Here is a 25032-nt window from a genome sequence, read left to right on the forward strand (position 1 = left end):
GAGGAAGGGCCGGCAGGCGGCCGGAGCGGGTGCGAGCTCCTCCGCCCGGGGGAACGCGCGGGGCCGGGCGGACGGAGCGGCAGCGCGGCGCCTCCACCCCCAGGTGAGCGGCGACGGGGGCGCGGGGGAAGGGAGCGGGGACGGGCCGGCCGCCCGGGGCCTCCCGCCGCAGCCCCGCGGGCCGCGGCTCCCGCCCGCGCCGGGGGTCGCCCGGGGCTCTCCCGGCCGGAGGCGCCGGCTGGGCCCGGCCGCCCCCGGGCCGCCCCGCACCACCTGTTGCCGGTGGGCTCGCGCGGGGGCTGGAGGCCGGGGCGGCCCGGGGGGCCGGGCGGTGCCGGGGTCCCGGCTCGGGGCTGTGCGGCGGCCGGGTGCCTTGCCCGGGGCATGCAGAGACCACGGGGCTGCGGGGGCCCCGCTCGCGCCCCGGCCCGGCCGCACGGCCGGAGGGGTTTTAACGGGCTCGAGGGTCGTGCAGCAGCCGGGGGGACGGGGCGGCTCCGTGACTGCCCGCCTTAGGCTGCAGTGCCTGACCTGCCTTCGCCCCGCGCCCGGCGCGGCGAGATCGCAGCTCCCGGCTCCTGCCGCGGGCAGGGGAGCCCCGCTTGAGGCACCGCCGAGTGCCGGCGCCGGGCTGGAGCACGGCAGAGCCCCCAGCACCTCGGGCTGCCTGTCCTGCAGTTCTTCACTCTCGCCTCCAGCTTAGACACCCGTGCTGGGGCTGAGCAGGGTTTTATGCAGAGTTTCTCAACCCTCTGCGACTTTTCTCTTTAGAATCAGTTGACTGGCTATTATCCTTGGGTTTTCAACATCCTAAGGCAGTTGGGTCCCAGTGTCTCACCAAGACCCCTGGATTTTGCTGCATGTCAGCTCAGCTGCAGTTGAAGCATCTCAGCCTCCGGGTCCTGCATGCAGGAGTCGTAGGGGATGGAAAAAGCTCTGTACTTGCCAGCTTCTCCATTTACGGAGCTCTCTCCTCTCCCTGCTCCTGGGGTACATCCCCCAAGCACTAGAAAACATCTGTTCAGGGTGATCATCCGTGGGCCTGTAAGAGGAGATGGGATAATGTGAACGTTGTGTTTGAAATGTCATACTGTTTCCTCCAAGCTGGGAATCTCAGTGGAGCTTGGCTCTCCATAGGCCTGCAGGCCCAGGATGCGGCTGGGTGGGTTCCCATGGTCAGACAGAAGGTTAGGTGGGAATTGCTGGCTGCACGTGGCCTGGGGCACTGGTGCAGGACAGTGCTGCACTGCTGTGGGAGGGTCAAGAGCTGATGGAGACTGGGAGATTGTGTTTGGAGGGAGCCAAGGCAGAGGTGAGGGGTGCATATCCCAGACTGTGGCTCTGAATGCAAAGATCTTGCCACACTTTGCACGTTTGTCACCTGGGACTTGAAGGGACTTGTGCTTCAGGGCTGAGCTCTTCCCTAAACTGGAGCAGACCTGTGGTGACAGACTGGCTGCCTGTGACTCTGAGAATCTGCTGGTGGCTTTTGTCTGGCCATTTTTTGAGATCCTGCTGAACAGTCTGGCTCATGCCCCTGAGTGCACCAGAGCAGGGCTGAGCTGTCTGAGCATAACCTGTCCAAGGCATGATTCAAATTACCCTGATTTTATGTGTGTGGGGATATTAACTCATTTTGAATTGCATCAGCTTCTGTTTGTGTCCAAGGCTTTAAGAGTTGAAGGCAGAAGGCAAGACCCAACATTGCTCCCTTCCCGGGGGGGTTTGAATGGCTAGTGAGCCCTTTGAAGGTCTGATGTGACTGGCTGGGTTTGCTAGGCCCGATTGCTTTGGCAGGAGGGAGAGCAGCCTCCTCCAGCCTGCTGACTTGGTGCATAAGGGAACTGGAGGCGTGGGCCAGGCACGGTGTCTCCTGAATCGCAATAAATCTTGGAAAACAACTCAAAAGTGCTAAAGTTGCACGTAAAAAGGGTCAGGCGTCGTGCCCAGGCTCGGAGCTGTCTCGTGGTGGTGGAAGGGCTGGGTGACCCCACAGAGGAGCCTGGATGCCCTCAGCAGATGCACTGATTACCCCTCACTCTCCTGCTTGCTCCCCCCTTATCTTTGCTCTGGGCACCCTTTATCTTTGCTCGGAATTCTGCTGGCTTTGCAGAGGGAGGTGGCCATGGCCCTGGTGTTCCCTCAGCCAGCTGAGAGCAGTTGGCTTTAACTCGTGGAAAACACGCTGCTCTCTTCTGTCCTGGAGGTTTTGTGGGAGCTTTCCAAGTTTGTGCTGGTTGCACGTGAGATCCAGAGAGAGACTCAGCCTGTGTCGTGTGCCTCGTGGTCGTGTTGATCCCTGCTACTGGAAATATCATCTGCTCCTAGGTGGAGAAATGCTGTTTTCCTCCCATCTTCCCATTTCATCTGAGTCCAGGCTTAGTTTTTTCTGGCTTTCTTCTGACCTTTCCTGTGAACAGAGGGGTCTGGGAAGGACCAGACGCTGTGGCATTTCTCCAAGTGAGGATTTTTATGAAGCAGAGGGAAGCTGGACTGAGGAACTATGGCTGCCTGTGGTCAGAGGAGGCAGATTTGGGCAGTGTGTGTCAGCCCAGTGTCCTGCCATCATGGCTCTTTCCCAGTGCCCAGAGCTGAGGAGAACCTTGTGAGCCCCTGTTTTGCTGGAGCTTGGGGCTCTGATCAAGGTCACACTCAGTGCAGCCTTTGGTGGGAAAGCTGCTTATGCGGGTGGGACAGGTGAGTCAGTGGCTTCCTCCTCATTTTCCGTCATAATCCCACTCTGGAGCGAAGCGAGCTGCCTCCCTGCTCCTCTGCATCTGCCTGTGTTCACCTCAGCCTTGCTGCTGGAGCCTTCCTGAGAAGCTCCCCCCTCTCCAGGCCACAGTCACCAGGCTGGGCAGGGAGGAGCAGGCTGCTCCTAATTTCTGTCACATTTGCTGTTTGGAGTGTTGACACTTGCCTTGCATTTAGCAATGGCAGCTGAGGAAGCCAAGAGAGGCAGAAGAGCTGCTGCCTGCTCAGGAGAAACATTTAACTCTTGCCCTCACAGCTCCCTTCCCCGTGTGCTGGCAGCTCTCAGGTTGGCTGAGAGGAAATGCCGGTGGTGTTCGCAAAATTTGTTCGTGTTCAGTTGCTCAAAGGATGAGGAGGTTTTTGTGTGCCATTTCCTCTTGCTCTGGAAGAAAAGAGCGCTGGTGCCCTGGTGCCTGGGCAGAAGGGAGAAGGGGGAGCCTTGGCAAGGAAATAGGATCCAGAGAAATGTGTCACCAGCAGAAAGAGCAATTGTTTTCCTGCATTTCCATGGCAGAGCCTTGTCCTGTTCAGGCAGCCCGTGTTTGACAGCCAAGATAATACATTTATATTGATGTAATTAGCGGGACGTGGAGTTTGCTGAATGGCTCGGGGGCAGCCTGCTTTTCAGAGTAACTCCAGCAAATAGATCAGGGAGGATTGGAAAGCTGCCGTGGGTTGCTGGAATTGGCCCGTTGGGTTTCTGGAGGTTGAATACATAACTGCTGATATTTCCTATTGTGCTGTACCCTGCCTATTTGAAAAGAAAATAACTCAAGGGAACATGGGGCTATTTTTGCCAGCTTGAGATGATCAAGTTTGATTTCTAAAAACTGAAGCCGAGTCTTTAGGCTTGCACATTAAAACCAATGTTGGAACCATATCTCTGTTCCTCCACAAATGCGTGCCTCCACACTTTGCCAACGGTGTAAACTCTAATGAGTGTTCATAAAAAAAAGAAAGAGCTTTTCTCTTCCTGCAGTGCAGCCCCTTTTGTAGGAAATGCCGTGGGCCTGAGTAGGCTCACTGTCAGGGATGGTGGCAGTGACAGGGTGGGGTGTCCTGCCCCAGCCCTGATGTGAGCAGCCTTGCCAAACCTCAGGGTTATCAGTGCATTCTCAGTTTGGTGAAATAGAGACCAAGACCTTACAAAAAGCTGTTGTCCTCCTCCAGTGATGCTGCCCATTTGCATTTCTAATGTGATGCTCCCAGTGGCACCAAAGTTTCCCCTTCAGCATCTGGTTCCCAGTCCCAGCCCAGGTGATTTCAGTTTACTGAGGCTATCACAGGCAGCTTCCCAACTTATGTCCTTCTGCTCCTGTAACAAAAAGGTTTGCAGAGAAAGTTACTCATGGACAACTTTGCTGGCAGCAAATTCCCTGTGTTTGCGGTGGTCCATGGAAGTGGGAGCACAGCACAGGGTCTTTGTTTGCTGAGTTCTGTCCTCTCCTGTGGCCATCCACAATCCACAGAGGCTGCAGCACTGATGTGGTCAAGGTCTTGCTCTCCAGCTTGTCCCTTGTCAGTCTGCTTCCTGCAGACTCTGGCCAGCAGGCAGAGCTCGGGAAGTCCTTGGAATTCCAGCCCTGGCCAGCAAGTCTGTGCTGAGCTGCTGGGAGCTGAGTGCTTTCCCTTCCTATCCCGTGGAATGTGCAAGGATACAGATGTGATGTGGCACTTGGGTAGTGCTCTGTCTGCTGGTGTTGGTCTCACTGCCTCATTAGCTCTCCCGAATCTCCTGCTTTTCAGTGTGGGAGCCGCTCAGTGATTGCCTTGGAGGGACTGTGGGCTTGGAACTCCCTGTGTAGCTGCACAGACCCTTGGGCTAAAAGGATCAGGGTGGTCCTTTGGAGCCTGAAGGGTTCCTGAATCAGTCCCTTTTTTACTTATTACTGGTCCTGAGTGCTGTTCCTGGCCCATTCTGTACACCCTCCCTCTGCTGCTCTGGTTCTGTTACCAGCACCTGTCCAGATGTTCACCACGGGGCACCTTCTCCCCACGGCCTGGAATTATCAGTGCTGGGGAGTGCTAGAAGAGAAAAGCTCTTTGTGAATTGACCATCACCTACCCCAGGGGTATCACACTGCATCTGATGGTGTGGCTGTGGGGATGGTGAGCAAGGTGAGGGGGCAGAATTGCTCTGCCATGCTGCTAAAGAGGCTCACTGATCACATGGTGCCAGCTGAATCCTTATTTTTGTCCTCCGTCCCCAACCTAAAATAGAGGAAGTAAGAGTGTGCTGGAGAGCCAGACACTTATGGACAAGGGTTCTTGTTGCTCCATCTGCTAAAAGCCCGTCCCAAAGGAGACAGCGCTTCCCCAAAGCAGGAATTTCATTAAAACAGGTTTTGAGAGCAGAGATTATGAAGGAGGAAGGGGAAATATCTCAGAGGAGGGAGGTTTGCTGAGGCAACTACTCAAACGTCATGGCTTCTGGGGGTGGGATGGGCATGTTTGGCATAATCAGAGGAATTTGTACTTCAGAATCTCCAGGAGATGTAGCTGGTAATGATGTCCTGGCTATGCACAGTAATTAACATCTGTTTCTGTATTTGAACATTCAGGCAGCGTGCCCCGCCAGACATCGCTGCGTTCCCATCCGGCCCCTCGGGAGATCCTGCCCTGTTGCTAATTGTCGAGAGCTGTCCAGAGTCCTCCTCCATGTGATCCTGCTGTGCCCCATCCTGCTGTGCTCCCAAGGTGTGCCATTCCCTGCTCTGATGACAGCTCCCACCAGGATGCTGAGCAGCAGCCACCGGCAGGGAGAGAGGCCAGCGGTGGGCACGGAACTGTAAAGTCACAGCCAAAGGTTCTGAGAGCACAAGTGAAGAGTCTGAGCTGACCCAAAAGCTTTCTCCAGAGGGGACCAAGCTCCAGCTGGATGTCGTGGGAAGCTCTGCGGGCTGGAGTTCAAGGGGATGCTGATTGAGGGACCAAAAATGTGAGGTTGGTTGTCTCTGCTGGTGCTATGCTGATGGGCCCTGAGTCTCAGCAGTCATCTGTTCTTACGTGCCTTTTTTCACTCTGTCCAGCAGCTTGGGACAGCAGCTGCTCCTTCCAGGCTTGGTGTGCTCCCAGTGCTCGGTGCAGGGACCTTCTAGCATGCTCCTCCAGCCAGGCCACTCAGCGGGTGCCAGCAGTGGGACACCAGGCTGACCCTACAGCGACTGGCCCTGGACCTGCCAAGCAGGAATTGTGTTGGGTGAGAGGCTTTTCTGACTCAGCTGGCACTGGGCTGGGCTGGGAGGGGCTGGACGGAAGGAGACCTTCTCTGCTCTGGTTTGTGACCGCAGTTACCCTGCTTCGTGTCTCTCATGCCTCTCGTTCTTGTCTTTCTTCCTTGTTTGAATTCTTCCTCTTGAGTGTTTCTGTGCTGGCTGTGTGAAGGCTACGTGCTTAAAAGGGTGGGAATACCAATGTCCTCTGGTTTCCTCATGGTGAAGAAGGAACTGTGAAAGTAGAAGAGAAATTGTGGGGTCTTCCAGCGCCTCGCAATCTTAATCTCACATGTCTGTCCCAGGATGTGTTTGAGGCAGTGCAAGGACAGGGCAATAAATGAAGAAACTCTACATAGGTTTGCCTGCAGTAACCACAGAGCTGTGGCAGTTCCCAGCCCACTGGGACAGAGAGGTGACTGTTGTGCCTTGTGTGGCTGGGCTGCTCTCAGCCTGGGCATAGAGCTTGCAGGCAGGACGAGGCGCTGGGAAGCCAGTCTGAGCTTGGACCATCAGGATATCTTTGCAGTGTGTGATGGTGTTGTCCTTGGATTCAAGTGATGCAGGTTGATGTGGCCTCATCCAGGTTGAGGCTTTGGATTAATGAGATGGACACTGGTGCTTGCTGTGTGGTGGCCCATCTGGCCTGGCTGGTTGTTTATGGACTAGCTGGAGTCTTTATGTGTTGTTGATGCCCAGCCACAGCAGAAGGTCTGCAGGAACCTCTCCTGGCTTTGGTCAGTGAAGCTGGGCCATGAGCACTCTGGTGTTTGAGTGGTAGCTGTCACCAGGCAGGTGTTGGTCAGATCTCCACCACGGTTTCTTTTCATGGCTGAGAGGGATGAGGTGGCATTCCTGCTCTTGAATCCGTTTTGATGCAGCCTTGAAATGTCTTCCAAAAGCTCCTGCCCTTGTTCCTGTTGCCTGACCTTGCCATGTCTTAGCAAGCAGAGCCTGCTGGAGGGAGCCTGGGGTCTGCAGCACCACACACGGCTCAGGCCTGTGGATGTGTCTCACAAGGCATGTGGGAGTGGCTCCAGTAACATGATCTCCTCTCCATCTGCCCTTTTGGTTCAGGATGCAGCCAGCAGCCCTTGGTTAAAGCTCAGCTCCCTCCTCATGCTGGAGGTACCTCTTGTGGCTGGCTGGCTTTGCTCCACCATTACTCAAACCATCTGCATTGTGTTCCAGCCCTCTCAGAGTACAGTCTTTTCCTCATGTGACCATTGTGTTTGTTCAAATGACTGTTCCCAGAAAATATTGCTTAAGGTGTGTGTAATTGAACATATCCTACAATTCCAGCTGTACTGGTGTAGCTGAAGAGGGGCCACTTGTGATGGAGATGGTGACCCAGTAAAACTACTCTGGTGAGGAGAGGGGAGGGTTGTGGTGGTCTCAGGCACTGTTTTGTTTGTATCACTTCCTTGTGCCAGGTGTTATTCCACACCTGTAATTTCAATAGAGCGTGATCTCTTAACAGAAGCAATGGCCTGGCTGTCACATCAGTGTGCAGAAGGATTGCTGTGTTTTTCAGGTGTCATCTGGAGGTGAAGAGGTGGTGAGCAGTAATGTGGTGCTTTCTTATTAAATGATTGTGCTGAACTGTGCTTCCCTGTTGCTCAGAGAAGCTGTGGCTGCTCCATTCCTGGAAGTGTTCAAGGCCAGACTGGATGGAACTTGAAGCAGCCTGGGATAGTGGAAGGTGGCAGGGGGTAGTAGGAGATGGGCTTTAAGGTTCCCTCCAAGCCAAACCATTGTGTGATTCTGATTCTAGATGAGGAACTTCTTCTCTGCCCCCTGAGTCTGTCCCACCTCCATGTTCTCTCCAGTTCCCTGTGCTCCTGAGGAAGGCAGGGGCCTCTTGTGCAGCTCTCAGCAATTACTGTGCTTTTATCTCTTGGTTGTTTGTGACGGAAATGCCAAATGGCACCATTGTCTGACAGGCTTCTTCCACCTCTGCGCTTGCCTGAGGCACGGCTAGAGATGTGTTGGCTTAAATCTAGGCCAGTGGGGTGGAAATTGGGACGTGGTGCCTGATGAAAGCCAGGGAAGGCCAAATTGCATTAAAATGGCAGAAGGAGGCAGCCAGGTGCTGCTGCCTGTGTGGCTTGGGCAGGGCACTGCAGTGAGGACTGGAGCTGTCTCTAGGAAGGGATGCAACTGGATGTGTCTTGGGCAAATGATATATTTACTGTCTGTCTAATCTGTGTTAGAATTAAAGCTGTCAGTGGAGTGTCTGGGGACAGTGTGCTCAGGGGTCATCTCCACCTCCTGCCTCTCAGGCTTTGCTTTCCAAGTCTGTGCCCTGAGTTTTTGCTGGTTATGAGGCTGTTTCTTGCTGCAATTCTCTTCCCCTTCCTTCTGCAGTGGCCAGCCCTTCATCTGCTTATCTGTCAACTTAGCATGATCTATAGATACAATCCCTGCTGTCCTTTTGGGAATGACCTTGTGTCTGTGCTATGTATGGGCCTCTATGAATTTGGGTTGCTGAGTGACTGGGGGGATGGAACTTCATGGGTCATCAAGTCCAGTTCCATGCTGCTGAAGATGGGCAGTCACGTCATGCAGGTCATGAACTTGTCCAGGAACTAATTATTGGAACTCATGCTGTGCTTTTTTCCCCAGTGCTTCTGGAGCAGCTGGTCCAGAGGTCTGCTCTTGGAAAGGTTAGAAACCCTCCTCAACTTCCAGTGTCCGCTTTTCCTGGGTTGGTTTGCTGTGCCTGTGTCATTGCAGAGTGTAAGCTTGCAGATGAGATGATGACTTGCACATTTTTTTCCTTCCCTGGTTCTCTGTAACCTTTATGTCCTGCAGCAGTTGTGGCTCTGGTTGGAGATTTGTCCTGAGAAATGTGCTGAAGGCTGTTTTGTTTTCCCATTTGGGCAGCTTGGGTTGGCTGGACCCATTTGTTTCCTTGTTGTGCTTTTGAGTGTTTCAAGTGCAGGTGGAGCTGTGAGCTGCACAGTTTGTGAATGTTAGCAAGTACAGAAGAGCACTTTATGTGCTGCTGTCATTTCTGTCTTTTCTTTTTAAATGTTTGTCCTTGCTACTTGTGCCACCTTGCCCCTTCAGGAGGGAGAGATGTCAGAAACATTTGAATCAAGGTGAAGCTGATAAAGCAGTGTATTGAAGAACCAGTGCCTGGCTCTTACTCGTGGCTCTTATTCATGTTTATCTCTAGCTGTGAATGTGCAATAACAACAGTTCTGTTCAGCACAGGCTGGCACAGCCTCAGACAGGAAGATCTGCTGTTTACCAAGCAACACTCTGCTATAAGTGAGAAAGAGGGGAAAAAAGTGGTTTATTGCTGCTGGGTAGCTCAGAGTGTAGTTAAACCTTTCAGAAAAAAGAGGAAACTAAGAGCACATGTGTTACTCAAGATGCATTTTTCCTGGCAGGAGTCCCATGTGTGTGCTCTTCTTGCAAAGCATCCCTGCGTATGCTCCTTCCCATTCAATCCAGAGCATATTGGGAGCAGGCAGGCAAGAGCTTCCTGTTTTTATAATGCAACTGGTCTCAGCAGGCAGTCTGTCGAGGTGATTTTTCAGCCTGACATCTTTTGTAGCTGGGGTAGCCTGTGAGCTGAGTAGGATGGCAGAACTCTGCTGCAAGGATTATAAACACGGGGAGGAAAAGATCTGGAAATGAGATCTGCTGGTAAAGCTTCCCGGGATTGGATGCTGTGGCTTGTGTTGTTTTATTCCTTCCCCTGCGAGTGTCCCTGTGGCATTTCCTCGCTGCCGGTGCTGGGAGTGCCCTGCCAGCCCACCCACGCTGTGCTGAGCTCCGGAGTCCCCACAATTGGCCGCCAATTGCGGGACACACGCGGCTCGATGCACTTCAATGGAGCAGTGTTAATTGACTTAATAGAGCCCTGGGCTTGCAGGGATTTCGTTGTGTGGGTTTTCTTAAACGTGTGTGCACTCAGACCCTTCTGCAGCAGTGCCCTTGTTGCCATTTTCACGCTGTTCAGAAACTGCTTTGCAGTTGTCAGTGGAGATGTGGTTTGAAGTTAACCCTTATTTTGCAAAACCCTTCCTGCTTCTCCTCTTTTTCTCCCTCCAGCTTGTGATTAAGATGCTGATTGCCCTTTCAGATCTGTGTAATCCCCTCTCTCAAAGTGACCGGGATAGATTTCCAGTAGCTCCCTGGATTATCTGTCACTGGTTTACAGTGTCCAGTGCAAGGGAGAAGAGGAAACTTTGTTCAGACTTGGCTGGTAGTTGCTGTGTGGCCAAGCTGGCTCTGCAGTACATCTGCTTTTTGTGTCAGTCTTTCACTTCACACTTCAGACGCCTCTTCCTCTGCCTGCATACTTACAAAGAGTCAGTGCTGTGCATTAAATGCGGCTTAGCCCAATTCAGCTGCTGTGTATGAGTTTCTTCTGGGCTAAAGTTGGGCCAGAACTAATTTCAAAGTAGCTGAAAGAAGGTAAAGACCCTCAAGCTCACCTTTGCACGTTGGTGTCTGTGGCCAGAGACATGTACTGCTGTTCTGAACTTTGCAGCATGGAGTGTGAGATCCTGTTCTGTGCTGATCTGGGACTCCAGGTTCAATTATCTTGTTACCTCATTAATAGCCCATCTGGAAATCTGCTCCCAGACAGTTCACTTCAGCTAGGGATATCTCTGCAAGTGGTGTACTGGTCTTATTTCTCACCAAGACCTGGAAAACAGCTCACTTAAAGCTTCCTGTCTCCTCAGTTTCCTGCAAGGCCAGAATATCTGACTCTCTTCCCTCTGCCCCAGAACAAACATTTGGGTGGGTGAGTTTCACCCTTCTCTCCCTTTTCTGTGTCCTCCCAGCTGCAGTGCTTGCACACTGCCTGTCATCCTCGAGCCATGCACACTCCTTGGCCCTGGCAGGTAAGGCAGAGTTTTCTGAGTCACTGAGCCCTGGGAAGCTTTGTGTGGAGCACAAGGGCTGGAAAAGCCTCCCCCATCCCAGCTGATTGTGCCAACCACTGTCCCATCCCTCCAGTTGTACCCCTGCCTCAGTCTGTCCTTGGAGGTGCCTTCCCACCCCTCCCTGTTAGAAGCTTTGCAAGGAATTGGAACTTGCTGACACCTTCATTTCCTGCCAAGACTGCAGCACTTGGGCTGGCTTTGCAGATGAGGGCAGGGAGAAAGAACAGCAAAACTTTGTCTTGTCCCCAGCTGTGTGCAGGACACCTGCTCAGCACAGAGTGTTCCAGCTCGCCTGCTCCTGCTGCACTTGAGCCGTGGAGCTCTCGTTGGGTCGGTGTTTGCAGCTTGGGTTTCAGTGCTCTGCCTGCCTGAGGTGGGTGTCTTGTTGCTTGTCTGCTCTTCCCCTGCTGCCTTGTGGAAAAAGAGAGAATTTTTCCCTTCCTCTCCTGGGGTTACTTCTTTTCTCAGGGTCATCTCAGCCTGGTGAATTCCAGACATGCTCTTCTTGCTGCTGGTGCCTGGTTTTGCACATCCTCAGGTCCTGCCACCCTGCCTGGAGCTGGGGGCTGGCTAGATCACACATGCTTGAGCTCCTTTCCCTTCCTTGACTAGCATAACGCCATCAGACACTCCCCTCTGCATTCTTAGCTATCCCAACCTGCTCTGGCACTTTATAACCTCCTTAGGCTGCCCCATCTCGTGCTGTGCACCTTCCAGCCCTGCACACCATTCCCTGCTTGCCCTGGTCTCCCTGAGCACGTGCCTCCTTCAGGGGAGATCTGCTGTGCATGGAGGCAGCATTGGTGGGAGACCAAGGGTTGGCCATTCCTCCAGGATGTCTGAAGTGCTCTCCTGCAGCTCCAAGCCCCCACGCAGCTCCTCCAGCTGTGCCTGAGCTCCTTGGTGTTTAAGGGTGTGAGTAACATCCTGCAGTCCCCAGGGAAGAGGCTGCTCCTCCAGGGCTGTGTGTGGGCACTGGACAGTGAGAGCTCTTTAGGAGCCCTGGCTTTTCCCTGCCAGCAGCAGCTGGCATGGGACTGAAGGCAGAGAGCTCCTCCTTTGGTGCTGACGGTGGTACCAGGTCCCAGCACATTGGCATCCCCTGGGAATAGTCATGGCCTCCAAGCTGCCAGAGCTCCAGAAGTGTTTGGACAATGCTCTCAGGCACAGGGTGGGATTGCTGGGGTGTCTGTGCAGGGCCAGGCGTTGGACTTATGATCCTTATGGGTCCCTTCCAACTCAGAGCATTCTGTGGATCTTAGTCAGCCCCCAGGCAGAGGAGCTGACACAGCAGAAGGAGGAGAAGGGCTGGTACTTGGTTCAATCTTAGAAGAAAGTCTCCTGCAGCTTCCTCTGGGCACAGCTTTGAGGGATGTGTTTCCCTCAGGTACATGGTGAGCCTTCTCCTGGGCCAGCTGCTGGCCCTCACCTCAGACCAGAGCTGTCTGGAGCTCAGTATGTCTGATGGTATTTTCATTCCTAGATCTTCCCTGGAGCAAGGGAGTAGCTCAGAATCGACCTGATTTATAGGCTGGGGGAGTGGAGGAATTAATGAAGTGGCAAAGTCTTGTCCCTGAGTTTCCAAGGCTGAGAACCAAGAGAGGCTGGAAAATTTAAGCAGGAGCAAAGCTGGCTTGTGCCACGTGGATCAATAAATTACTGGGAAAAGGAGTGTGGGGGTATCCCATCACAAAGAGGGGCTGCTGCACGTGGGACAAGCTGGGGTGAGTCTGCCTCCCTGGTTTCCTCAGTGGCTGCAGCAGCTCTGTCTCTTCTTCCTGCTGCGTGCCAAAGGGAAGAGCTTGGGGCTGATGCTAGGAAAAGTTGATCCTGCAACTTCCTAGATGCATTGAAACACATGGGCTAGTTCCTTTTTTTTTTTTTTCCCCTGCTCTCTTCAGAGCCAAGACCTACTTTGAAACTGGAGGGAAGGAAAGGGGGTTGGGTAGGTCCCCACCCTTCCTGCCTGCTCTGCTGTGACACGAGAGCTGGGGCCCAAAGGGTCAGCACTGCTCCTTGGTGTGGAGGAATAAGGTTATGTGGAAGCATCCAGGCAGCTGCTTTGCTGTCTTGGCAGCAGGAGAAGCCTCATGGGACAGCTTTGCTGTCCTGCACACTCAGTACATGCCTGCTGCCCAGGGTCTGGTGGAGAATTTGAGGCAGGGTCTGCATCGTGTACCACAGATCAGGGTAAGCAGCTGTGAATGGCTTGGGGCTGGCAAGATCAAACCTGGTTTCATTTTGAAAGTGATATTTTGGGAGCAGTTACCCAGCATCAGTTCAAACCTGGTAATTATTGCAGCTGCAAGGGGCAGAAAACCAAAATCCAAACTCAGCATTTTGCTAAGGTGCTTAACTGTTAATTTCCATGAGTGAGATCCACCCTTCTCAAGACACTTCAATCTGTTCACATTGTTGCTTCCTCTCCAGATTAGATAGGTGGAAGCGGTGCTTTGTTAATTAGAGGAAAAATCCTGCTCCCTCCTGCCAAGACAGAGGAACTCTTGGCAGTTTGCTCCCTTTTAGTGACTGAAGCCTCCCTCCCCTGTTCAGCCACGTGCCTGCAGGTCATCTCCTGGGGCAGCTCCCTGCCCAGTGGCAGAAATTCCTCAGAAATAAGGCTGAATGTTTCCAGAGTGGCTTTCTTCTTCTTTAATTGACCCTTCCCTTTCTGGGTTGCAATCTCCATTCTCACCTTGACTTCTTGGAGGCTCCTCATTTGCTTAGTGCTGGCCAAAGGCGTTTTGGGGCTCGGCGTGGTGAGCACCTACGTGCTTTGCATTGGGCTGTAATGCTGCTGCCACTCCTGTTCTCAGACTGGTTTGCCCTCTCCCCACCTTTGGGCAACGCTCCCCCTTCAGTATCATTCATTGGCTGCTCTCACCTGGCATGAGGATGACCCTGAGGAGAAGGATTTACTGCTTTGCCTGGAGAAATCCGATTTCACGCAGCGCTCACAGCCAAGCAGCCCAGTTAGACCAGACAGTCTCGGAGATCACTCTGACTTAGCTAGGTTATCCACCACCTATTTATAGCTCCCTTCCTCTCCCAACTCCACCCAGTGTGGGGTTTTACTGCAGGTTCTAAAGCAGGGCTCCCAGCCTTTCTCCTCCCTGCAGAGCAGAGCTGCCTGTTCTGGCTCCTGGAGCTGGCGGAGGAGACGGGCCAGGAGAGCGGCACCACGGTGGGAGCCGGCAGCGATGCGGGCAGCAGGCATGTCTGTCTCCTCTTGGGATGAGCTAAAACTGGCATTTCCACGGGCAGCAGGAGGAAGCCAAGGGTTCTGCTTTACCAGCTTGAGGAAGTGATCTTGAACCAGGCTGTGGAATTGCTTTATGTGGCAGTTTAACCCATCTCAAGGGGGAAAAAGGCTACTGACGCCTGGGCATCCTTCCTCTGTTTGGCTCAGCCTGCATTGAGGGGCTGTTCTACCCATCTTGCCTTTACTTACCTATTTTATCATGATAGAACCTGAGGTTTTGAGGTAAGAGACAGTTTGTTCTTCTAGTAGGTGTCAGAGTTGCATCCCCTGTGCCTTTGCTGCTGGAGCACGTAGGGCTCCTGGGATGGGATGGAAGAGCCAGAGACAGCACAGGTGTGGGATGACTGATGTCTCCAGATAGACTGAGCTGATGTTATTTAGAAGTGCTCTTCCCCTCATGTCGTGTGGCTTTCATTTAGCCAGAAAATCAGATTTGTTACAAATTAACTGCTTGAATAGCAGGAAATGAGAGAGGATGTGCCAGGGATCCACTTTGGGTGGATGTGCAGAAATCAGTGAAACCTTGCTGATGGGTAGTGGGGATGGGGGATGGGGGGCTCTGATACACAGCAGGGAGGCAGCCCAATTAAAACAAGGAGGAGGTAGGCAAAACTGTGTTCTTGGGTGTTTTTCAGATTTGTTTGGTTCATCCAGGCTTTGCAGGCTACAGAGACCATGACAGAGCAGTTAACATTCTCCAGTTAATGACCTAATGCAGTCACATTCTGGTATTGAGCTTGTAACAAAATTGCACCTGTTCCTTGAGCTGCTCCTTTTGGGAGTCTATTATCTATCAAGGCCTTTCTTGATCCCTTAGATCAATCCTGGGATTGAAAAGCTGTATTTTAGGACTCCTCATCTCAGCCTTTTTACGGCAAAAGTAGTTTCTTTGCAAAGGTCTTTCTGTGGTTCATTCATCTCCTTAAATCCTGGTGGGTAATTGAATAAGCTCAGCTGTGCTAATTTTTCCATCTTCCTTGTTTCTTCTTTTTTTCTCTGTTAAATGTTACCTTGATCCATTGCTCCTGACATGAATCCAGATTGTCCTGCCTTTTCACTTGAAGGAGAGATGTGTGTGTTTAAACCTCTTTTAATACAGAGGACATGAAATGTTTCTGGAGTTTAATTGTGAGGATGCTTGAAGAATAAATTCCAGAAAGTAGGAAAGAGAGAGGGAGAAAAGGAGGAGCAAAGCCCCAGACATGCTTCTGTGGGTTCGGATGTGCTCAGGATCAGCTAAAACTTGCCTTGGGCTGAAAGTTAATAGTCACAGAAAATACTTGTCCAGATCCCCAGTCTGTCCAGTTCCAGTCCTACTGGGGTGTTAGTGGGAAACAGGAAAAGAGGAATATTTTATTTTACATGTAAGCACACAAACCATCCAGTCCTTGTAGCTGAGTAACTAGGGCTGGTGTGCCAGTCAGAGCCCAGACTAACCTGGTGTGTGTGGTCCCCAAGGGCTGCTGGTTTGGGCTCCAGGTGGGCCTGGCTTGTCCTGTTTTCTGCTTCTTTCCCATGTGTGAAGGGCTTTCTGCTGGGTTCTGCTGTGCTTCCCTCCATCAGTCGGTGCTTTCCTGTGCCTGGGAGCTCCTGGTGCTTAACTTGGGGGGAGCCTTTTCTAGAGCCCCCACACTCCCCATGGCGAGCAGCAAATGCTGGGTTCAGTGACACAGCCCTTCCCTTCCCAGTGAGCTCTGGGATGGGGACCCTGATCAGAGCATACATTGATAGGCTTTAAAACTGGAGGGTTGTTGCTGAAATCGTACCTTATCTTTCTCTCTTTTTCTTTCCTTTTTTTCCCCTTTCTCTGTGTTTGTTTGTTGTTTTTTTCTTTTTTCCAACTCTGATCAGAACCGACCTTCCTTTGTCCAGCGTGCTGGGATCTCTGCAGCAGCCCATGCCGCAGCGCCTCGCCCGTTCCACCCGAGCTGCCCATGCCACTGGCTCGGACCTAACCTAGGCTCAATCTCAGCGTGGCCTGGGCAGGGGGGAACCATGGGGAGCTCTGCCTCATCGCTGGCCGCAGAGACGGAGTCGGACCATGGCTTCAGTAGCTCGCCCTACCCGGGGCACCCGGCCGTGGGCTGGTATAGGAGCAGCCCCGGCGGCCCCGTGTGGGAAAGTGCCCTTATAACGCGGCAGCAGCAGCACTTCCAGCACCGGCTGCGCAGGTAAGGACGAGGGGAAGGAGCCTCTCACCCGCTCCCTGCTCACCTCGCAGCTCCCGTCCCGCCGCTGCCTTTGCGACACCGGTTGCTTTGCCTCCTACTGAGTGTTGGGTCCCTGCATTCAGAGGCTCAGTTCAGTTCCTCGGGAAGCCAGAGCCAAATTCCCACCGATTGGAGTGATGCCAGACCCTGGCTTTACACGGGGGGGTGATGTCTCCTGCAGGATGGACTGCAGGACTCATCCCGGCTCTTCCTCCCTCACCTAAATTGTCCAGGTGGCTGCCTGGGAATGGGATCTCAGTTCCTTGTTTGCCATGTTCTCTTGGCTCCTTTTCTTTCTGGCCTCCCAACCACACTGTAGAGTCACAGGTGGACAATTGTGTCTCTGGGTTGGGTGGCACTAAGCTGTAAGAGTTTCTGAACTTTGAAGAGCCAGAGGAGCTGATTTCATGCAAAAGCAGTGAAACACTTTTGAGTAACAGACTCACAGGAATGAAACACACCAAAAAAGAATTACTCTTAAAAACAGATTAGTGTTTCCAGCCCTCAATTCCTATCCCACCTGGATGAAATCAGCATCTCAGATGTGTCTCTGAGCTGTTGCCTCTGCCCCTTCCGCATCAGCCACTTGCAGTCAGGAGTTTCTCTTGTTTTGGGGGGCTGGTGTCCTGCATTCAGTCTCTGACAGGTTGAGAGATTTATCAAAAAGCATCCAACACCCCTCTGCCTGGGGGCTTGGCTACAGAGGCTGCCGTGTTTTGTGCTGATAACATTTGAGCCTTTGCCTAATGCCTGCTTTGTGTGGACTCCAGCTGGATGGGTGTCCATACCTGCCTGAGTCTGTTTGGAGCTGCTGGTCATTGAGGAATAGCTGCTTGCTGAGTGTCCCTGAGCTGTCCTGGCTTTCCCCTGGAGGTGTTTGCTGTGATGTTGGTGCAGTATCTGTGGTGCAGTCCTTCTTTTCCTGCCTTCTGCTGCTTCAAGGCCCGGGATGTGCTTCCTGGGTTCTCGTGCATGACTCTAGAGCCTCCCTGCAATGTCAGACTTGCTCCTTTTTGGTCCTCTCTTGGGTCTTCTTGTTGAGCTGGGAACAGTGTGAAACCAATAAGTTGTTGTCTTTACTCTCTAGCATAGACTTGAGTACCTTTAAAAAAGATATTTTGTGCAGTTCCCAAATTCTGTTGCTGTACATGCCAACCTGTGTGGCTGGTCCACAGATCTACTCGGTGATCTGTTTGTCCCCTCTGGTTTAGAGGGATTCTGCTAACAGAGCTGAGTCCTTCCTGCAGGATTATCCCTTCTGGACTGCTGGTTATCCCTCTGTTGCCTTCAGGAGCTGGGAAGGTGTCTCAGCTCACAGATGTACTCCCTGGTATGGCTGTGCACAGCCACAACTGGAATTTAGTAACTTCCAGTGTACACCTGGCCCTGGGCACTAAAAAAGGCAGTGTCCCTGGTAGCTGAGGCTGCTCATGACTCCAGGTCTGTAGTTTGAGGAACTAAGTGATATCTTGACATGTGGAAATAAATTTCCTGAAGAACCAGCTTTGGTGGTGGAGCGGATGTTGGGGCAAGAACAGGAACTGCCGGTCTTGGCGCAGATAACGCCGGTGTCCTGTGGGGACAGGAGTGGCTTTTGTGATAATTCTGTATTCCCCTGCTAAAGGGAGAGCAGAGCTCATCCCCACTCAGCGTGGCGTGGCTCCTGGAGACAGGAAGATCAGGGGCTGTGATTCACTGAGCAGCGAGTTGCGTGGGAAGAACTTGCTGCAGGCACTGCTGATGGAAGTGGGTTCAAAAGCCCTGCTGAGATCAGCCAGGCTGCCAGGCATCAAAGGGCCGCCCTCCCCGGGAGCAGCAGGGCCCAGGAGCAGCGGGTGATTGGTTTCCAGAGAGGAACAGATAAATATATTCCTTTAAAAAATTAAGTAAGTCAATAGAACAAGTCAGGGTAGGTATCCTGCCTGTGCATGTCCTCATCCCCAGAGTCATGTCGTGAAGGAAGGAAGTGGAGTACTGGGGAGTCAATTTGAGGCTGGGCAGGAGTTCTGGGATAGACTTTGCTTTTCCTGCTGATTTTCTGTCCCTGCCTGCAGCCACCTTCAAAGCTGATAATGCTTTGGCTGCTGTGGAGCAGCACAGAGCCAAGCTGCTCTGAGCTGTCTCAGGGATGAACACAAACCTTCCTTGGCAGAAAAACAGGGAGACAAATACTTAGTGAGTGACTTTGGTCTGTACTTGATGGGGGAGTTGGGGGAGTCATCCTTTATGGTGGGATTGGAATAAGGGGAGAAATCAGTACTGTTTGGCTTTCAAGATTTTAGAACCGGGGAGGAGGCTTCACTGTCTCCTGTTGCCTGGGTGAGGCTTATGGTGTGGAATTCCCCGTCTGCTGAAGACAGGGAGACAAGAGGGAGTAGAAAAAGGGCCTTAGTGGTAGAAGCATCAGACTTGTGACTACCAGATTGGAGTCCCTGGTCTTTTCTGGACAGGGCTGCACAGTCTCTTTCTGTGTGTCAGGATTTAAAAAGGAGTCTGTCCATTTCCCAGCATGCCAGGAGGACAAGCTATTGAAAGACTGGAGTTACCAGGTACTGGGTGCATGTTGGAGGGATCTGATTGCAGAAATCTCTGCTTAGGGCAAAGATGTTGGGTTTAAATTCACCCCTGGTAGCTGTGTGCAGCCAGACAAATTCTGGCTCAGTACAAGTCCCCTTGGGCTCAGTCTTGCTCATGTGCTTGAAGGTGCTTGGCCTGGGCTGTTGTTGGGTGGGAGGGCTCAGCTGAGCCCGGGGATCCATCGTGGCCAAGCTCCCAACGTGCCAGACCCTTCCTGGAGCTGGGAGCTGGAAGGGACAGTGCCACAGGCTTGGTGCTGGCAGCAGGACATGGCTCCATTGCTGTGGGCTGCCCCTGTGGGATGGTTTGGGAGCTGTGGGATCATAGTGGTTTCCAGCTGCTGCTGGAAGGGGTGGTGGCACCTCTCCAAGGTGCGTCCTTCCACATTGCAAGGGGTTAGGAGGGAATTTGGGCTCTGAACTGTTTCCTGATGAGATTTAAGGGAATGTTCCTGTTCAACTATTCCTCACTCCCAGGATTCATGAAGAGGGTCCTGTTGAGTGCTGAGAACTTCTGGATTTTGCTCTTAGGAGAGGCTTTTGGGGAAAGAGTTGCAAGGTCTGTGCAGCTGAGCTAAGTGCCTCTGCCCACTACTCACTTTGGCTGAAGCTTTCTGAGCTCCCTCCTCTTCCAGAGGGTATTAATTTCCTGGGCTTTCCTGCAGCAAAGGATTTTTATTTTTCTATAAAAGCCTTTGCAGAATGAAATACCTCTGGGTCTCAATGACTGTGGAAGGAGGAACACACTCTTATTATTCTTTTACTTTATTATTATGATATGCTAAAAATATGTAAATCTCCCTGCTTTAGAGGGAAGTGAGGGGACCTGCTTTTGTTGTTGACAGGTGGTGGGAGGGCACTTGCTGTGCCACCCCTGCCCCCCAGAAGCACTTCTCACTTCTGGGGAGAATCTCTGGGCAAGCCTGAGTGTCCTGTTTGTGAGCCCTTGGCTTAAACACATGAACAGCAGCAAGTCAGAATTGCTGGGCAGCATCACAGAGGCCTTTTCTGCGGACTCTGAGTTGTTTTGAGGCTGGTGGAGATTTTAATAACTGAACTCTGGCATATGGAAGTGTGGCAGGGAGCTGTGTGGAGGAATGTTGCTCTGTGCTGCTCCTTCAGCCTCCTCCTGTGGCACTTCATCTCTGAGTGTAGCACAAGCAGAAATGTCTGGAGGACACCAGGACAGTGCTTAGTCTGGAGAAAAGAAGGCTCAGGGAGGTTTTCTGGATCTCCACAACTCCCTGACAGGAGGGTGTAGCCAGGTGGGGGTCGGGCTCTGCTCTCAGGAAACAGGGACAGGACAAGAGAAAACAGCCTCAGGTTGTGCCAGAGGAGGTTCAGGGTGCATGCTGGGGAAAAAAATCTTCACAGAAAAGGTGGTCAGGCTGCCCAGGGCAGTGGTGGAGTCACCATCACTGGAAGTGTTCAGAAAGCATGTGGATGTGGCCCTTGGGGACATGGATCATTGGTGGTCTTGGCAGTGCTGGGGCAGTGGCTGGGCTCAATGTTCTTAGAGGGCTTTTCCCAACAAATGATTCTGTGTGTTTCTTGTTGGGGAAACCAGAGCCCAGAGAAATGAGATTCTTGAAAAAAAAAGCTCCTGGTAAAGCATCAGGTGACTGCAGGGAATCACCTGGTGATCGCCTGCTTCTGTTTTCTGTCATCAGATCTCAGGCTGGGCTTTGGCCCCAGGAGGTCTGGCAGCCTCAGCAGGACAGGTACCCCAACAGAGCTGGGATGGGGCAGGCACAGATCCCTGGGTTTGATCAGCAACCTGCATGGATTTGGGTGTGCTCAGAGAGTTTATTTTGCACCTTTCAAGAATCACTGACCTCAACCACATCAACCTCAATCTCAGCCACTGGTTGAGGCTGGAAGGGATCTCTGGGGTCCAGCTGGTCCATCTCCCTTCCTAAGCCTCCGTGCAAAGAGCAGCTGTGGAGCAGATGGGGATCACCAACACGTGCTCTGAGTGTGTGTCCACAGAGGAGGGAAAAAGGAGCCACTCCTCCAAACTAGAGGGCACTACCAGCAGCTCTCATATTCAGGACATGCCTGCTCAGCACACAGGAGCAGAGCCTGTGTTCCCTGGGTGCTGCAGTGAGGTGGATCCAGCCCTGTGTGGGTTGTGCTCCCTCTGGAAGTTGCTGTGCAGTTCAGCTGGGATTTGGTGGAGTAAAGATGCTGCAGGTTTTTGTGGATACCTGTTTGATGGGAATGTTTGGCTTGTAACTGTTTGCTCACCAGTTCTCACCAGAGCCTGTGGATCTGGAGTGGTGTCTTGCTCAAGAGGGTGTTGCAGTGCCAAGGAGTTGGCAGCATGGAATCTGTTTCATCTGCCTGAGGCTCCCAGCCTTGCCCATCCACTGCCTGCTCCAGGGTCACAAAGCCTATTAGTTGTTTAAATTAGGGCTATTTATAGCTCTGGAGCCACAAATATCTCAGAGGGTGGTGCAGAGCAGTGGAGACCAGAGTTCTCAATAGATCCCCAAACAAACCCTCCCTTTGCTCACTGTGTGCCCTCCAACCTTCCTCATTTCCATGTCCCACAAGAGCCATCCTGCCTCAAAGGAGGTCAAATCCAGGGCAGAGGCAGCTGGAGCATGTCCTCATCTTACATGGCAGGCTTGGCCAAATCTGAGCAGAAATGCCTGACCTTCTTGCCTGGATGTTGCTGTCACAGCATGGAGAGCACAGCAGAGCTGTCCCTTTGACAGAGCCAGCCTGGAGAAGGGAAAAACCAGCACCTTTACCTGGTTTGGGGGTGCTCCTGTCTGCAGGAGCTGATCACTTTTGCTCCAGGGCTATGGGTTCAGGTCCTTCTCCAAGTGCAGGTGTTGGGGAGTTTTGCTTTGGATGTTGAGGGTGGGGAGGAATTGGTAACTTGTGATTTTTTTTGGGTTTTTAAAATTTTTTTAAGAGTAAGAGGAGCCAGAGCAAGGATTTTTTTTTTTTCCCCAGAGTAACCCTTCTGCATTGCTTCTTTGGCTGCATAGGGAGGAATGTGGTCCCGTGTCTCATGGCAAATCACTTGTCACACATGTAGCCTGGAGTTGTGAAATGGTCTCAGTCCTCTGGCAGCAGCTGATGGATGGATTTGATGAAAGTGGGAAGCTCGGGAACCTGCTGAGGTTGCAGGAAGGAGGAAATGTAGGAAGGTGTGTGTTTGGAGGGTTATTTCTTCTCTCAGGATCAGGATGGAAACTGCAAACACATCCTCCTAACAGTGTGCAGCATCTGTCCTGGAGGGACATGGGCCTGCAGTGACCTCATGGTGTGGGCTTGTGAGAGGAGGGGTGAAGGCAGAAATATCCTCCTGCTCTCTGGGTGGGCAGGGAACTCCCTTCCCTCTCTGCACCCCGCACTCCCTGGGATCACTGCAGACCCATTGTTCCCCTCTCAGATTACCAGGTGCTGGTTGCTGTAAAAGGCACGTGCTGGATTTCTCCAACCAGTAACTTAATCCAGTTTGACACTGGTGGCTCTGGGCTGGAATCTGACTAACATGAGTCACAAACAGCTGAGGGGTGCTCAGAGCTGCACCCACCTCCCTGCAGCCTCTTCCCCCATGATCCCCAGCCCGTGTTCCTGAAAGGCCCCTTGATCCCAGTGCAGCCAGAGCCTGGTGCTGAGCGTGGAGGGGAGGCTGTGCTGAGTGAACCCTCTGCAGGCCTTTGTTCTCTGGGATGGAACAAGCCTCAGCACGGGGCTGCTGCCAACAGAAGGGCACACAGAGGAAAGGGGAGCCCTGCTCGGGTGCTGTTTGCATTTGCCAAGCTGTGCTGCATCTCTCTGTTCCTGCCTGGGGATCCACAACCCACCCAGGTGCCTGTGCCTTTTCAGCCACTCTCTTCAAACAAACTGCCCTGGGCTTTTCTTTGACTTGGGCGCCTTCCCGTGCTTCTCACCCTGCCAGCCTTCCCACTCTGCCTGGCAAGGCACCAGGATGTCAGGCAGCAGCCCTTGCCAGCCCGTGCAGCTCACAGCAGCCCCGGGCATCGCCGAGCCCTGCGAGGGGCAGGTGCTCCAGGTCACCCTGAGGAGCCGTGGGGAACTGATCCGAAGAGAAGGGAGCTGCTCCTGCCTTACAGATGGCATTTCTGAGGCTGCAGCAGGACATCCACACCAGAAGGAAGCTGGAAGTGGAGTGTGAAGGCAGCCTGGAGCCCTTCTGGATGGCAGCAGGAGAGCTGGGGCCGCCGTGTGGGGGTGAGGAGAGTTTGGGCTGCAGGTGCTCGCAGGCTGCCAAGGCAGCAGCTTGCAAGGGGGCTGGGGGGGCCTTGCCTGCCCTTGCCCAGAGCTGTGCAGAGCTCAGCTGGGGCTGCAGACGCTCAGGTTCCAGCCCTGCTGCTCCCGGTGCTCCCTGTGCATCACACACTGCGGCTTGTGGTTACACAGAGCTGGGCCCTGGCATTTGGAGCGTGGCAGGTTGGCTACAGCAAAGGTGGATTTTGGGAGGCTGGATCTTGCCAGCTTTTAGTGGGAGAGGACACTGTCTGCACTCCTTGGTCTTCAGCAGCATTCCCCAGCTGTGGGGTGGGGAGAAGGCAGGCACAAACACAATCTTTTGTCTTCCTTAAAATCTGATTTTAATCTCCTTGCCTTGGAAAAGTGAAGCTATGGGTAGGTAGATGGATAGATGTGTGTGTGTGTGTGTATATATATATGTATATACACCTGTATTTTTTCCCCTTCTTCCTTGGGACACAAAGGAGAGGCCACCTTTCATTCAGAGCCCTGGTGCTGGCTGGCACATGTCCCATACAGCACTGGGACATTCCATCAGACCCATGCCACCAGCTGTACCTTCCCTGCCCAGGAGCTGAGGCTGCTCCTGCTGCCTTACCCACAGCTGCTGTGTCTGTCTGTGAGGAGGGACAAACAGAGAAACATTTGGTGCTTCTGGAATATGGAAAGACTGTGGTTCTGCAGGAGCTTCAGGCTGCAGCCCATGGAAAGAATGGAGTGCCCAGTGGCACTGCTGCTGTCTTGCCCAGCAGCCCCTGTGGCACGTGCAGGGACTGGCATTGAGCACTTTACATGCAGCCCAGTGAATCTCCAGCAAGGCTTCCCCCCAGGACCTGTTGTCCCTGGGTTATGTTCTCCTGCAGTAAATGTGTTCTGGACACCCTGCTGTGGGCACTGCAGCCCTGCTTGCTCGGGGACAGCTGCTGGTGGCAGTGTGCTGGGGAGGGCACAGCAGGTGACAGGGCTGGTGCAGCATTCCAGTGCTCCATCCTCTTCTGTCCCATGCAGGTCAGCAGTGATGTCCTTTGGGCTGTCCTTGAGTAGTCTGTGCTGAGCTTACCTGGGGCTGCCTGTGAGTGTGTCTGTGACTTGATGAGGTTCAGGAGCTTTAAATCAATAGCAGGAGCTGCTCTCCTTGGTAGAAAACTCAGTGTTGTGCTGCAGGGAAGGGACCCTGAGCTGTTGGAGCTGCCCCAGCCTGGCCTTCCTGGGGTTGCTGTGCTGGCAGGATGCTTCCCTCTGGCACATGGACTTGGGAGGGTTAATGGCACGTGCTCCAGCCAGGAGCATCCTCGTGATTCCAGCTGTCACAGTACTGAGTTAAGTGTGTGTCATCTTTACAAGGCAGTAAACAGTGCTACAGTCTGAATTACCCGGCCTGGAGGCCTCCAGGGTACAGTATAACTTGTAGGGGCTTCCCTGGCAGTTCCAGCCTGTCTGCCTGCTCCTGGAGTCAGCCAGGCTCAGTTAAGGTGGCAGTAGCTCTGGAGTTTGGGGAATGAGCAGAAGGAGCTGCTTGGGGTGCTGGGTGGTCATGTGGCTCAGTCTGCTCCAGCACAGCACTGTTCTGCTCCGTTCCTGGCCCTTCCATAAAACCCACCAAATCCTCCTCTCTGTCTTCAAGAGTCTGGAGAAACCAAACAGCCCCCATTTTGAAAAGGCATGGTGATGCCAAACTGAATCTGAGGCCAGGTGTGGATTCCTGTGTTGAACCTGTGTTTGATGGGTCACTGGGACTGTGGTGGGTTTCTGATGGGCCCCTGTGTCCTCCTGGAGCCTGGTGTTTGCTGCTGGGATCCTGGAGGGTGATCTGTGACTGGCAGGTGCCTGGGATAGCCTCGAGGCACTGCTGACTTGGTG

The 25032-nt window shown here is 53.1% G+C and overlaps 1 protein-coding gene across 3 annotated transcripts in view; it reads left to right on the forward strand.

Moving 5' to 3' along the window:
• The window catches only part of CAPN15 (calpain 15), a 56288-nt gene continuing 31256 nt past the window's right edge, over nucleotides 1-25032 (forward strand). For 2 of the 3 annotated variants that reach the window (XM_084216613.1, XM_084216614.1), the window contains exons 1-4: nucleotides 1-103; nucleotides 5316-5697; nucleotides 5787-5953; nucleotides 15987-16306. In XM_084216613.1, the coding sequence (XP_084072739.1) occupies nucleotides 16131-16306 (176 nt within the window). In that variant the 5' untranslated portion in view covers nucleotides 1-103; nucleotides 5316-5697; nucleotides 5787-5953; nucleotides 15987-16130. The remainder of the gene's footprint in view (nucleotides 104-5315; nucleotides 5698-5786; nucleotides 5954-15986; nucleotides 16307-25032) is intronic. The other variant, XM_084216615.1, reaches the window with a different exon arrangement.

This window comes from Fringilla coelebs (assembly GCF_963513975.1).
Source record: "Fringilla coelebs genome assembly, chromosome: 16".
Lineage (NCBI taxonomy): Eukaryota > Metazoa > Chordata > Aves > Passeriformes > Fringillidae > Fringilla > Fringilla coelebs.